We start from the raw sequence: 14899 nt of genomic DNA on the forward strand, positions 1-14899 counted from the left end.
AGAATTAATCACCAAAGATATTTTAAATATAGCATGAGAGAATAGGCAAAAGTCAAACTGTTGGAAGTGAAACCAAAGGAAGTATAACTTAAATTATTCTAGTCTCTCTGACTAGTCGACATAAGCAAAGTTACAGGAGTTTATTGGTTATAAACATATACTGTAATAGAATCTGAGATAGATTAAGGCAAGAGGCATAAATCGAACTATAAGATTACATCATGGAACATATTTGTTATCAGGTGTACAAAAGAATAAGTCAATGTGATGCTGTTATTCAAGTAATTGAAGCTTTTGTCCAAAAAAAAAACAAAAAAAAAAAAAAAAAAAAAAAAAAAAAAAAAAAAAAAAAGGTAATTGAAGCTTGAAGCATGTACACATTACAAACTATTTTACAATAAAGGTGTCCTAAATTCTAACTAGGTCTGTTATGAACTTCTGATTTCTGCAACTATGGTGAATCACAGTAACTTCAGGCAACAGGGATAAGTTTACAAATGAATGTACACGATCACAGATCTTTACGACCTGCACTGTGAAACATATCCAGAAGAAAATAATGTTTAGCAGAAATATTTTTCAGCAAAATAAAATTTGCTTGCAATATACAGTATGATTTAGTAGTTTTATCACTAGCTTTTATTTCATACAGGATAAATGAATGGCAGGTTATCATTTTTGCAAATACAAGTGTCAAATTTTCAAAGATGACTCCTTCAGCCTGCCAATTCTGGCCCGTCTAGAAGGAGCCACTGCCTCCATATGTAATTAGTAGTCACATTGTCTCATACCCTCACAATTAAGGATCGAACATAATTTCACAGAATGACCCTAAGGCTATAAAAAAATGTGTTTTCTTCATCATTTCTGCATCACTTTATGTAGGTAATGTCATTAGGAAATTTAATCACTGTTAAGAAGGTGACAACATTTTGCAGACAATGAAACTACTAATTCTGAAAGGATGGAGTATATACTATTCTCTCCTGACCATTAACCTACTGACAGTAATTATGTAATTGGAAGGCTACTTATCATCTTTTGTACAGAAAGGTTTTGAGGGAAACTGAACCAATATGCAGTTCCTTAAATCTCTGACCTTTATCAAAGCTTTTAAGAAAATTAATTTGTACTTTGTATGTGATTAAATACTTATCATCTGACTAGACTGAAAATAAACGTTTTTAGACCTACATAACAGATTCTGAGATACTTCGGAGAGTTAGGAAGACTAACCCATCAAAAACAACAGATATGTTCAACTTTGTCACATATCATCAGGTTTTGCTGGAAGATTGATTTGCAATAATTATCATCTCAGCATCCGCTTCATGTACTTCAGCGCAGATCTTAACATTGATCTAGCCTTCCTATCTGGGTTACAGCCAGACAATATCATTTCTTCATAGACAGAAGGAACCTGAAGTATAATAAACAATTAGTACATATATCACAATATAAAGAGTGTTCCATTTTTCAGATGTTATAATGTTGATATATGCAACCTTTCCTCCACTGCATCTTGCTTCTAGTACAAACACCAAGTCACATATTATAATTAGTACATATATCACAAAATATAAACTGTATTGTCGTTCTGTATTATGCTGCAAGAAGTGCATTAGAGCAATAAAGTGGACAAGTGCCACATACAATTCTTCATTAGTTATATGAAACCAGATAATCCTAAATCTGCCAGGGCAGGACTGCTTAACTAGTTGACATGGCTGGTCAATTTGATAAAAACAAATGCCCAAACTCTAGAACCACAACATAGCAATCAGCAACTCAGCATGAGAAAAGAAAGAAAAAGTTCATTATTTTTTTTAGTTGTTCAGTAAAAACCCACATATGGGACATTAGTTGACATAAGAACAAAATATGCCCTGGTCAAGTCCCAATACCACATTGATGACATCTAGCCGAAAGTATAATGCAATAGAACCCTTTATCTAACAGCAAAAAGCAGCACTCAGGAGTCAGGACTACAAGGGATCACAAGAGAGGATGTATAATACAAGACTAGCAAAAAATAACAAATGCAGAAAATGATTGTAGACTTTCTATAGATTTGTATACGATGTACAAGAATGTAGAAATTATTACCTTATCAAACTTTTCAACACGGATTAATGCTTTCATAAGGGTTGTATATGTAACTACATCAGGTTTCAAGTCCTGCAAACACAGCAAATAGAATAATTAAGCAGAAAATAAGTTAATTCATTGAGGCAATGTGGATACAAGCATACCAGCAAAGACAATAGCACAACACAGAACTTACATTTTCTTTCATATACTGTAAGACAGAAAATGCTTCAGTGTCCCTTCTGTCCTCCCCGAATGCATTGATCAATGCATTGAGAGCTAAAATACTAGGCTTGAGGCCATCTGATCGCATGAGCCTAAATGCATTAATTGCTTGGTCTGATAAACCCTGCAAGTCAAGAAGGTACTTTATACACATAAGATCAACCAAAGCAATACATTAACTAACCGCTGCCTAGTATTAAGTGCGTAAAGCAGGAAGCATTGATTCAGTACAATCTTCAAAACAAGTGACTCCCACCCCACTGCCATGTTTGCCACAATTAAAGGCCTTATCATGTCATCATACTATGATCTAAAACTTTCTCATACAAACAATTTGCACTACAATTCATCAATAGATCCTCAACTCAACACATATAATCACCAGATTTTTATATTTAACTTTTTGTCGATAATTTATGAGAAAAATAGCAAGAATTTGAAGAAAAATCACAATTCATACCCTTTGAGCATAGGCATTGATCAAGGCATTGTACATGGTCTCCGAAGGTTTCAATCCATTCGCTTTCATAACCTCTAGGCATTCAAGAGCCTCCTTAAATCTTCCTGATTGCCCGTATATATCAACCAGAGTGGTATATGTCACGACATTAGCCAATAATCCTTGACCCTGCATCTTTCCCATTAAAGTCTTAACCTCTTCCCATTTCTCCTGCACACCATAACAGTGGATCATAATATTATACGTAGTTATACAAGGCGTGCGCCCACTTTCTTGCATCTCTTTGAACAACTCCTCTGCCTTATCATATCGCCCACACTTACAATGGCTATCGATCAATGTATTCCAAGTACAATTGTCTGGCTCGATCCCCTCCAATTTCATCTTCTCAAAGGTATCCATAGCATGATCCATACAATTATACTTCCCTAAAGCATCAATCATCACATTATAAAATAACCTATCAGGCTTCACCCCACAATTCCTCATCTCCCTCAATACTTGAAACGACTTTTGCCAGTCCCCTCTATCGCGATAACTAGCTAGAATCCTACTAAACACGAACGAATTAGGCCCTACATTACTAGCTTCCATTTCTTTCAACACAATCCTAGCACTCTCCCACCTCCCGGCATTCGCATAAGCATCAATCAACAAGCTATAAGTATGTTCATCAGGCAAAACCCCAATCCTTTCCATCTCCGAAACAATGGATTCAGCATCCCTCAACATACCAGCCTTCACATACCCCCTCAAAACCGCGTTATAAGCTCTCGTCCTAGGCCTCAACCCACCTTCCTTAAGCTCCTCGAACACGGCCTCGGCCTCCTCGGCCCTCCCGGAATTCCCCAACGCCGAAATCACCGATATAAGCGTAGCAGTCTTGGCACTCAACCCATTCCCCTGAACCACACCCAAAAACCACAACGCCCTATCAACATCCCCAGACTTGGCAAACCCAACAACCAAATCATTCAAAAGCTGAGCATCAAGCTCAACACTATCACACCTCATCTCCTCATACAATCTAACCAAAACCGACGAATCCCCATGATTATTATTATTCGTCCTCGCAATCGACTGCACAATCAAGCTATAATTCACAAAATCAGGAGGATACCCATCTTGCCGCATCCTCGACATCAGATTTAGGGCTTTCTCAAGATCATCATTTCGAGCGCAAGCTCCAATCAATGCATTATAAGTTATCGGGGTCAATTTCTGGCGCTGCGAAAGGAGAAACGCTTCGTAGAGCTTCTCCGACTTCCCCAAAGCGTGGATTAAGATGGAGTAAAGCAGCTCATATGAAAAACAGAGATTGTGTTTCTGCAACCAGGTGACGACAGCGTAAGCGGTGGAGATGGTAGTGGGAGAAGAAGCGAGGGATTTGAGGAGGGAGTGCCAGTAGTGAGTGGGAACAGCGCGGTATGACTCGGCGAGTTGGAACTCGGTTGAGTCGAGTGAGTTGGGAGGTGAGTTGGTGGGAGTTTCGGAAGGGGGAGATGGGGTGGAGAGGTAGTTGATGAGAGGGGAGAAGTCGTAGCGGTTGCGAGAGGTGGGGGGGATGTCAACGTCGTCGTTGTGGAAGTCGGTGGTGAGGTGGTCGGAGAGGGTGCCGGAGAAGGTGGTGGGGAAGGGTGGTGGAAGAGAGAGGGTGCGGCGGAGGAGAGGTGGAGAACAGAGGAAGGAGTGGTGGTTGTGGAGATGGGGTGGAGGGAAGCGGGTGGGGAGTGGAGGAGAAAGAAGGAAAGTGTTCATGCTTCAATTGTGGAGTGAGTGAAAGGTGGAAGAAGATGATGATGTGGAGGGAATAGATTTTTGCTCTTTTTTGGGATGTTAAATTATCCACGATTGCAAAACTTACCTCTTATAACATTAATTTCATCATTAAAATCCTTAATTATAATAAAATGACATATAATATGATATAGTTTAGTGCCTTAGTGGTTAGCAATATAGTTTTGAAACTTGAACCCTTGAGTTCAAACTTTGTCCAATCCATATTTTTAAGCACATAAATAAAATATTTGATTAATTGAGGAACGTCTTTTGATATATAATATAAATTACTATGGAGTTTTTTTCCTAGGATTTTTTTTAAAAAAAAAATTTCCCTAGGATGGTAACGAGCTACCAAAGATAATCAGGAAAAAAAATCGAAAAAAAAAAATTGACTATCATTGGAAATAAGCAATAATATAGGGCTATCATTGAGAATTTCTCTTTTTTTAATATCTTGTCTTTTATGAATCCATTATACAATAAATTACCTACTTTTTTCGTGTTTTAATAAGCTGAGACACGACTTTAACTATTAATTTATCTAATTATATGTCAGTAAAATTATAAGAAAATTGATATAATCAAAGTATACATTATAACGAATCCAACAATATATTATACAATAATATCTTTTTTTCATATAATAGTAAATTAAACAAGTCAAAACAACTTTGTGAATAGAAATAGTAAAAAAATCAAAGTGTATCACTTCTTAAAACAAGGAGGGAATACTGATTTCTTAATTAAATGTCAAAAGGCAATAAAGATAATTATTTCGTCATTTTTAAAACAACTTTGTTGTTATGGTTTAAGTGGTTTTACCTTCTAAGTACCGTGCCTTTTTATCATTCTCACATAAACAAGCACACGATTAGCATTCCTCATACATTGTTTTCACAAATTGAAGGGGCATGCGTAGCACGTGCTCCCATAACTATTCAAGTCAAAGTTAGTATATAACTACTCAAAAAAAAAGTCAAAGTTTATATTTTCTATTCTCTTCTAAATGCAACACTTCTCATTTTTACGCTTGTCAATACGTTATTTCAATCATTAACTACTTTGTGGCCCGGATGTTGCACCAGATTGCTACTTTAATTATTCCTTGTGCTTATATGTATTGATATTTATTATAACACCCTAGAAATTCCTTTCCTTTAAAATACCTGTTTTGCTCTTTTAAAAATACGAAATAGGAAATTCTAAGACATTACCGCCACCGCAAAAACGGCTAAGGCAATTATCAAATACACACAGCGGAAGACTTTCTTTAAAAAACCATTCAAAACAAGTAAACTTAAAAGTCAAACCAAACGAAAGTAAAGTAAAAAAAAAGTCAAACGAGGTCAACCTACAACTTGGAACCATTAAGGCCCACCGAAATAAATATTAAAACCTTTGTGTTAGTCTCACAAGCAAATATATGATAATCAAAGCAAATAAACCACATCATATTCTTATGAAAACTAAACATAATTCGCTCTTCACTCATGCCCATCATGAATATGCTTCATCACCTGAAAACCTTCTCTTTACTTTGTCCCCACTACTCGCCATTAGAAATGGGTCGTTATAGGGCCAAGATAAAGACAAGGCCAACAAACATACAGACACACAATCAGCAATGTTGAGTACATAAGCGTAAACAGTACACACTAACATGCTTTATTCATCCTATCAACACACCACTTACCGTATTGCACCTATTTACAATCATACGACATACAATACAACCAACCAATAAATAGATAAATTGCTTATTTAATTTGATTACGCATCGAACGAGTTTCTTACCAAATCCCTGCCCCAAAGAATTGGGGTAAACTACATCGGGAGCTAACCGGGTAGGCAAATGTCACATGAAAGTGACGGACGTCTTGCGCATAAAATACTAAAAGGAAAATACAGCGTCTTATACTCCCAGTAGAAGTTTTGGTTAAATATAAAACCCTATAACTCCCCCTATATATATATGTTCATACTCAAGGTATATACGTTCCAAGAGTTTTGGTGCGTAATCTCTTTCACTTTACGTTGTTTACATATTTTTATACTTGGTAATGATTCTCAAATCATAACACAATCAATCATAATAAATTATTCAAGCAATCAAACATACCAATTTAATTCTTGAATAATTAGTGACCACATAAATTGAATGTTGAACCCTTTACAAACTACCTCGGCGTTAAATAACACCTTAAACGCATAAAACACCGCAAATCCTATCCCTCGGTGTTTAGAACACCTTAAGTGCACTTAGACACCGCAATATATTTTAATCTTGTGTACTAAGACACTCAATAGCTCAATTCTCATGCTTAAAGCATCAATAAAAATTATATGAAACATAATAACATTTCCTTTCGATATTCCAAACCAATTTAAATATTTAGTTTAATTAAAAATGCTCTTAATCACGCCAATAATAAAATTTTGGTTCATAATCAACATGCCAATATAATTAATTTCAATCATCAATTCACCACAAATAATCCATACTTTACAAATCAATTACCAACATCAACCAAATCAACAATATCAACCAATACCTATCATGATGATAGTACCTTAGAATTAATTAATCAAAGTCTAACAAGCTTTTACACACTTAAATAATTACCGAGTACGCGAACATACCTCGAATATGATCTTAAAATCACCACGGCTATACGAAATCACTCACTTGGAAGTCTCCTACAGCACAAAATTACAAAGAGACATTAGTACCGATTCATAATAAATTTCCAACAATATATACACTTTTTAAATCACTTTTAAACCCTCTAAAACATGATGAAAATTATTTAAACAACCTACTTTTATTCCCAATTAATGGGTATTTAAAATTCTTTCAAGAAACATAATTCTAACCTTTATATAAAAATTCCAGCATTATAAAAAATTATAAACTTACTGTAATTATGTTTCAAAATACCAATTTCAATTGTTTCAATCAATTACAATCAAATCCGATCCATCAATATACATTAAATTAGAAATCTAGGGTTTTCAATTTGGGGCTTTTTAATTCAAAAACTAAATCTGAATATTAATTACATATTAATCATAATTAGAACATCATGAAATCATCAAACACATCAAAAATTAATAATTAAACAAGGTTGGATTGATTTAAAACAAAATAGAGAGAGAGAGTTTTTTTTTTTAAAAAAAAAAAAATACAACCGCACACACGGGAGAGGACTGCTGCCACCTCCATGCCGGCGACTTTGTTGCTTGTGGCGGTGGCCGGTCGAGGGAAAGTGGTGGTGGTGGTGGTCGGCCACCTTGCGTGTGTGTGTGTGAGGTGAGAAGAAAAAGGGGAGGGGAAAATTAAGGGGAGGGGGAAAATTAAGGGGAGAGAGAAAATATGAGGAGAGTGAGTGTGTTTACCTTTGGGTATTTTCCACCTTGGGTATTTTCTAACTTGCTCATAAGATGGGTATTTATACCCTCTCTCAAAACCCTTCTAATAACCTAAATTCCCTTTCTACCCTTAATGATTTTTTTCTCCTATTCAAACTAGTCCTTTTCGATTGACCTTAAAACTTCCTTTTATAAAATAATATGCCCCAAAGTTTCTAAATAATAAATTAAAATATTTCCAAAGTAATTAAATAAATAAAAATGGACCTTTAATTAAAATAAACCTTTTTAAATTAATAAAATACCAATTCATTTTGAATTATTTAAATATTTCATAAAATAATATTTTAAATTCAAATACGTATAAAAATACAGGGTATTACATTTATGGTATCTTATTTTTAATCAGATTAGATCTTGTGATTTGCAATTATATACATTTATTTTCATATTTATTACATGGTTGATGTGATTAGATAATCATCTTTCTTATAAACTATAAAGTGGGATGAATTCAACGATCCCACATGACTTCATTTTTACTTAACCAAAAATCAACAAAGCTAATCAAAGTAGAGTATATAAGTAATTTAAAAGCCAAATGTTGCATTTAAAAGATAATGAAGAAAGTATATACTCGATAAATAGAAAAGTCAAATTATTCATACAAATAAAAGGGCCAAATGGGGAGTACGTTGTCTCGTTGGTAAGATTTCACAATGATACAATTGGCCTTCTTTGGTAAAGGCTTTTTGAGAGATTTTACCTTATTGAACCTATAAGAGGTTCTTCTAAAAAAAAATTGATAATAACCTATAAGAGGTTCTTCTCAAACTGCACCAACTGTATTAAATCAGTTTGGTTTGCTCCGATTTGGTGACTAATATGGCTTGGTTTGAGGAAAATCTCACACCATATTTTACAGTTTGGTTTGGTTTTAGCTATGGTTCTATTTTTTTTTTTCATTTTTTTTAAGTGTTTACTGTTTAGAGAGCCACAAAGGCGGGGTGAGATCGATTCCAAGATCTCCTGAAACCGTGAGGGAAACTCTAACTACTTGAGCTATCCCTTACTCTCGTTTTTTTTATGTTTGGTTATGCAAGGCGAATAAGGAATAATTAAAGGGAAATTTTTTCTTCTTTTTCTAAAATTAAAGGACAAAGTTGGAAAAGAGGGTTATTAGTCTTCGCCTATTAAACTAAGTGAATAAGAATTAGTTGGTGGGTTATAAGAATCAATAAATAATGCTCGAGCCATGCCCGAATTTTTAAATTAATACATATAATAAATCAAAATTAAGAAATTTACTTAATATAAATTGATATTTTGATGCTTATTCGGCTTAGGTTTTAATAATAGACCTTTTCTAACAAAAAAATTAATAAGGAGAAATAGAATTTAGAAAAAAAAAATAAAAAATTCAATGTATTCATGTATTCAATTATTGATATCTAGTATATGATAATGTTTGATTCATTGTTATTAAAATCAACTATCCCGATCCACCCAAGTGATTTGAATCGTACTCAAAATTATTATGTAGTAGAATTGCTCGTAGAATCGTTAGAATTGGTGGAATTGGACCGATTCTACGAGTCTACACCGATTCTAATGATTGTACCCTACAAAAATCCTGATATTCCGAAGCCCATAACTTTTGATTGCAAAGTTAAATTAGGCTTATAATATACCATTGAAAAGCTCTTGAAATCTACTTTCTAAACCAATTGTTCTCGCATCCATATCTTTTATATATTATATGATATGGCCAAAAGAGTGAAAGGGTGTCATATTTGAGCCTAATTTTTATTCAATTGTTTATCTATTTTCAATATAAATTGAAACTAAGGTTATAAAATATCAATTTTAAACTCTTTCAAAATGCTATCCAACCATTTTAATTTCATGGACAAAATCATAGATTAATGAGTCTTATGAGTTCAACATTGACCATTAGCTATATAAAAACACTCTTATCACATAAGTTTATTATGGTTGTCATATATTAGCTTATCTTCGAACTAAACTTATTTGACGCTTAGTATATATTTACCATTGGATTATTTACTAGGAGAAACAATTTTAAGTGTCAAAAAAATTACTTTATTTGTTCGTTATTTAACATTAATTGTCTCGTACTCTTGTGATTGACTTGCTAGGTTATAACATGTACCAATATCTTATGATTTTATAGTGTTCTGTGTCTATTTGAACTAGGAGCGTGTGATAGTACTAATAAAACGAGTCTAAGTTTGTATTGTTGATATTATGGTAGCAAAACTATATTTTATATCATACTTATTGCTTGAAAGTTATTTTTTGTCATTTAATATCATTTTGAAACCCAATTTTTTAAATTTGTATAATCATACGATTTTACGATTCAATTCTACCCCACTTACCGATTCAAGTTAGAATCCCGATTCTAATAACTTTGGTTTGATTTAAACCATTGAAAAAAAAAAACTAAAGTATTTGGGACTTGGAAGGGATGATAAATGTTTTTTTGAGGGAGTTCTGCTTTAATATAATACTCCCTCCGTTTTTTTATTTTATTTGCATCACTTTCATAAATAGGTGGTTTTTTTTTAATTGCATCACTTCTATATATAGTAACTTTATACTATATTCTATTATTTCTCCCACCTACTTTAAACCACACTCAAATTAATTTATCATTTCTCTCTCTCATGGTCCCCACTACTCTCTCTCACATACTTTCACTTTCATGGTCCCTCATTACTTTACTATGATAAACTATTCATCCACATACATCATTATAGTATAACAAATTATTATGATGCAAATAAAATAAAAAACGGAGGGAGTGTATAGATAACCGAAACCCACCAACAACACAACATGCCTAAAAATTCTTTCGTATTTTTTACAATCTCATTTTTCCCTCTCTTTCCTCTTTTAAAATCACTATATTTTCTTTTTGAAAGGAATGTTGTCATTCGAACAAGTGTATTACTCCGACAGAGAGTTCGCAATAAATTAGAAAAACTAATTATTCAGTGAAGTCAAGTGATCGAAATGCCTAGCTGGAGGCCACTTCTGATCAGTAAAATTAATATAATTAATCTTACAACATGCTCACACCCAATCGTGTAACCAAACAAAGGCGACAAATTAATCCGAAGGATTAAATAAGTCGACAAGGATTTTATGAACTTAGACGTCGGATTTCGAGCTTAGAGTGTCGAAGTCGAGCGTCGAACGTCAAGTCAATTCTAGAAATCGACGAGACGACAAATAAAGTCATACGACAAGTCAACACCTAGTCGTAGCCTCGCAAATGGCCTAGCTAGCAGTTAGGCATGCGAGGGCTTGGCAAGGCTAACCGGGTGCCTGCCGCAAGCCCGACATGCATCGCAAGGCCAACAGCTAGCAAGGCATGCTGGGCCTAGCTGGCAAGTGCAGCGCCCAACCGCATTGCTTGTGAGCCTTGCTGGTTGGGGCTATACCTATAAATACCAATCTTGGAAGTTGGGAAATATACACTTTGAGTTGAACTCAATAAGACATCTCCCAAAAGCGTGAGAAAACCGTTAAGTTCGTAAAACTCAAGTTTTTGGTTTAGTCTCGTCTAAGCTACGAGATAGAAACCTTGTTGTCTAGGCGGGTTTTGGTTCCACACGGTGCTCACACGTCGTAAAATCCAACACTTTTAGTGTTTGCTGAGTTTTTACTCGAACTACGGTAGCAATTGTGCTTCTCAGGGGAAAATCAAAAGTCAAAGTTATGGGTTAATTGACCCCATTTATTTATTTTTCTTAAAAAAGTTGTTAAAATATTTTAAAGATGATTTATATAACATTCAGTTATTTAATATGAATAAGATAATATAAAAATTATGAGTAATCTAACATTTAATTTGTATTAATACACGTAATTTTATACGTGTCAACGATGTGCAATATAATATACAAGTAGTTTCACTTAATTTGTTACTTTATAAATAATTTTAATATAATTTTTATTATGTTATTTGAATCCAATTATTAAAAAAAATACTGGATTTGCCCTTGGTTATTTCTTTTGTTTTTAATAAATCTAGTTAGATGTGAGTTGAGGAATGAGGTATCAATTTTATAGTTGATATGATTCATATGTAGCTGATCTTCTTGATTGATCGACAATTTTGATTTTCTTCCACTGGCTGCCTCTGATTTTGGTTTTTTTAGGAACAATTGTGAAGTTTCCGCTAGTTATCAATTACGACTATTATTCTATGCCTTAGTTTAATCTTTTAAGGTTTGGATAGTAATTTTGAATAATATTATCTTTTCTTTTCTGTTAGTTTCGGCGGTATTATACTATTATGTAGCCTATTTTTTTGGCATATTTTTATAATTAGTGTTTTATACGCACATGGGTGTATACTGTGCACCTAAAATCTCTTTGATAAACAAGCTAATGGCGTCATTTTTCTCTTTTTTCTTTTCTAATCTGAAGAGAGACAGGTGAGAAATTGTTGGCCATATCACCTAAGAACGATGAGGATAAATTTTTTATAAAACTATCAGTTGAACCTATGAGTTTGAGATTAAGTGATGAGTCTCTATGAATTTATATATAATATATAGTACTTCGTAAGTATTTTACACACCGAAAATTTACGTCAAGGATATTTTAGTATCTTCGCTAAGAATTACATTTTGATAATTAACGTAAACTACATAAACTCAAAATATACAGGTCGTTAAAGGTTTAGATCAAATTTTTAGGAATAAGTCAATTGTCAATTAATAAAAAAAAAAAAAATTCCTTATCAATTTATAGTAACGTTTTCCTTATTAGTGATCTTGTTATACACGAAATGCCTTTAAAGGAACAAACAAGTGCAAATGTGCAACGCACATCGACACATTACCCCCCACGAGGCCACTAGTCCACTACTATAATATATTAGTCCATGTTCATATAACCTTGTATTAAGATATTAATTTCTCAAATCTAACCATTGAAAATTCGTCCTTCATCTAAATAAATAATGAAGGAAATGTCATATAAAACAATGCAAATCATTGAATTTCTCAACGTTTACAACTCTCATCAAATCATAGATCATCAAAACATCTAAGAAGCAAGAAAAACAGAAGAGCAAGAAGAAAGAATGAATATTTTAGGCGCATTGAAGATCACCGTGAAGAAAGGCATTGATCTCAAAGTTTGTGACGCTTTTAGTAGCGACCCTTATGTTGTTATCACCTCTGGCTCACAGGTAACATTGCATCTAGCATTCTAGCTAGTACTTGCTAACTAAATCTTAATTCAACATTTCTTTAGTTTATACTAGTATTACGAAAGTATAACATATTCTTCATCTAATCTTGAGTTTATGTCGTTTGGCCTGGCATGTCTAACCATTTTTTTCTTTCTTTCTTTCTATATGGGATACGTGATCTAATATTATAGATTTCATTAAATTCGGATTAATCTAGATTCAAATTTGAGATTAAACTCCAACCAAGGAAAAACTTTCCTTACAATATCATAAGGGGCTTTTGATTGGTTCTACACACTCTCGTATAGATGTTTGAATCATAAGCATTGCTCCATATTACTTGTTTTGTTTCAAAATAATTTTCATTTGTGTATTTTCGAGATCTAAAAGTAGTTATAAAGTATATTTAAATATGATCAAAACTTATGTTGGCACACCTAAATTTTCTTATTTGATTGGTGCAGAAATTGAAGACTCGTGTGATAAAGAATAATTGCAACCCTGAATGGAATGATGTTTTAACTCTTTCAGTGACTGATCCAGATATGCCTATCACATTGGTGAGTTAAAATTTTATATTCTCGTTATTTCTTTCGTAATTCTAAACAACTAAGATTTCTACTTAATAATGAACACAACTTGAATTAGGTTGGAATTTCACGCTAAAATCATGTTGAAATAAAATCTTATCTTAGGGATTTCATAGTAAATATATATAGATGAATGGTTTCAACAACATATTAGACGAACTCACTATGACCATTTTATCCATTGGTGAAACTTGATCCAAATGAATTACGGAATAAAACAATTGGTTGTATTTTGTGCATGTTATAAGCTTATAACTAGTGGCACCATAAATGATTTGACCAATACATAGAAGACAATTCATTACTACTCTATCTTTTTGGAGAGTGATAATAATTAACTTGTATATTTGCATATTTTTTACAGAATGTGTTTGACAAAGATAGATTCTCAAGACCGGATAAAATGGGTGATGCCAATGTCGACATTAAGTCATACATAGAGTGTATGCAAATGGGGATAAAAGACCTCCCAATTGGAACTGCTGTAAAAAAGATACAACCTGATGAAAGTAACTGCTTAGACGATGAAAGTAAGGTAGTTTGGATTGGCAAAGGCAAAATGGTTCAAGAAATGACTCTAAAGCTACAAAATGTGGAGAAAGGAAAAATACAAATCAAAATTGAATGGCTTGATCTTCCAGGTTGCAAAGGATTACCTAAGTTAAATTCTTGATACATATTGTATGTGTTATTTCCAAGTGTATGTGTCTTTGGTCTCAAATCTCGATATTATATTACAAATTTACAAGCGTCATAATTATATATACTCCGTATCATATTTGCTTACATGGAGAATATAATTCCAATGCTCGTTTGTTTCTTGTTGCATTGTATGTCACATAAGGTGAAAATTGTGCATTATATTTGTTTAATCAAATATGGAATCCAAAAGTTGAAAATAAATGGACAATTTTTTATTTTTTTTTTGAAAGAAAATAAATGGACAATTTAGTTCATATAAATATGAACGGTTGTATTATTTACTGATTATTATATCATGCACTTGACATCGTGTTCTTAAAGAATGATATATTTTTTAAACTACAATAATAAACATGTTATAACTAGGAAATATATAAGAAATAACTAGGACATTATCGCCATTGTTATAACGACCAAGGCTTTTAAAAAAGACACACAACGCAATCCCAA

At 33.1% G+C, this 14899-nt stretch overlaps 2 protein-coding genes across 3 annotated transcripts; one reads left to right on the forward strand and one right to left on the reverse strand.

The window, feature by feature from the left end:
- Positions 1 to 22: 22 nt before the first annotated feature.
- Positions 23 to 4667, reverse strand: LOC110726049 (pentatricopeptide repeat-containing protein At5g42310, mitochondrial-like). Of its 2 annotated transcripts, none has more exons than XM_021905518.1 (5): positions 2774 to 4667; positions 2285 to 2437; positions 2107 to 2178; positions 1236 to 1420; positions 23 to 528 (listed from the first exon to the last, which is right to left on the reverse strand). In XM_021905518.1, exons 1-4 carry the CDS (start codon positions 4529 to 4531, stop codon positions 1313 to 1315), a joined length of 2091 nt encoding a protein of 696 aa, XP_021761210.1. In that variant the 5' UTR covers positions 4532 to 4667; the 3' UTR covers positions 23 to 528; positions 1236 to 1312. The 2 variants fall into 2 exon arrangements, with proteins under 2 accessions (XP_021761210.1, XP_021761209.1); XM_021905517.1 differs by having other exon boundaries at positions 25 to 533.
- An 8201-nt stretch (positions 4668 to 12868) lies between these two features.
- Positions 12869 to 14663, forward strand: LOC110726046 (protein C2-DOMAIN ABA-RELATED 7-like). Its single transcript, XM_021905515.1, has 3 exons — positions 12869 to 13154; positions 13622 to 13717; positions 14112 to 14663. Exons 1-3 carry the CDS (start codon positions 13047 to 13049, stop codon positions 14418 to 14420), a joined length of 513 nt encoding a protein of 170 aa, XP_021761207.1. The 5' UTR covers positions 12869 to 13046; the 3' UTR covers positions 14421 to 14663.
- The last annotated feature ends 236 nt before the right edge of the window (positions 14664 to 14899 follow it).

This window comes from Chenopodium quinoa, unplaced genomic scaffold (genome assembly GCF_001683475.1).
Source record: "Chenopodium quinoa cultivar QQ74 unplaced genomic scaffold, ASM168347v1, whole genome shotgun sequence".
NCBI lineage: Eukaryota > Viridiplantae > Streptophyta > Magnoliopsida > Caryophyllales > Amaranthaceae > Chenopodium > Chenopodium quinoa.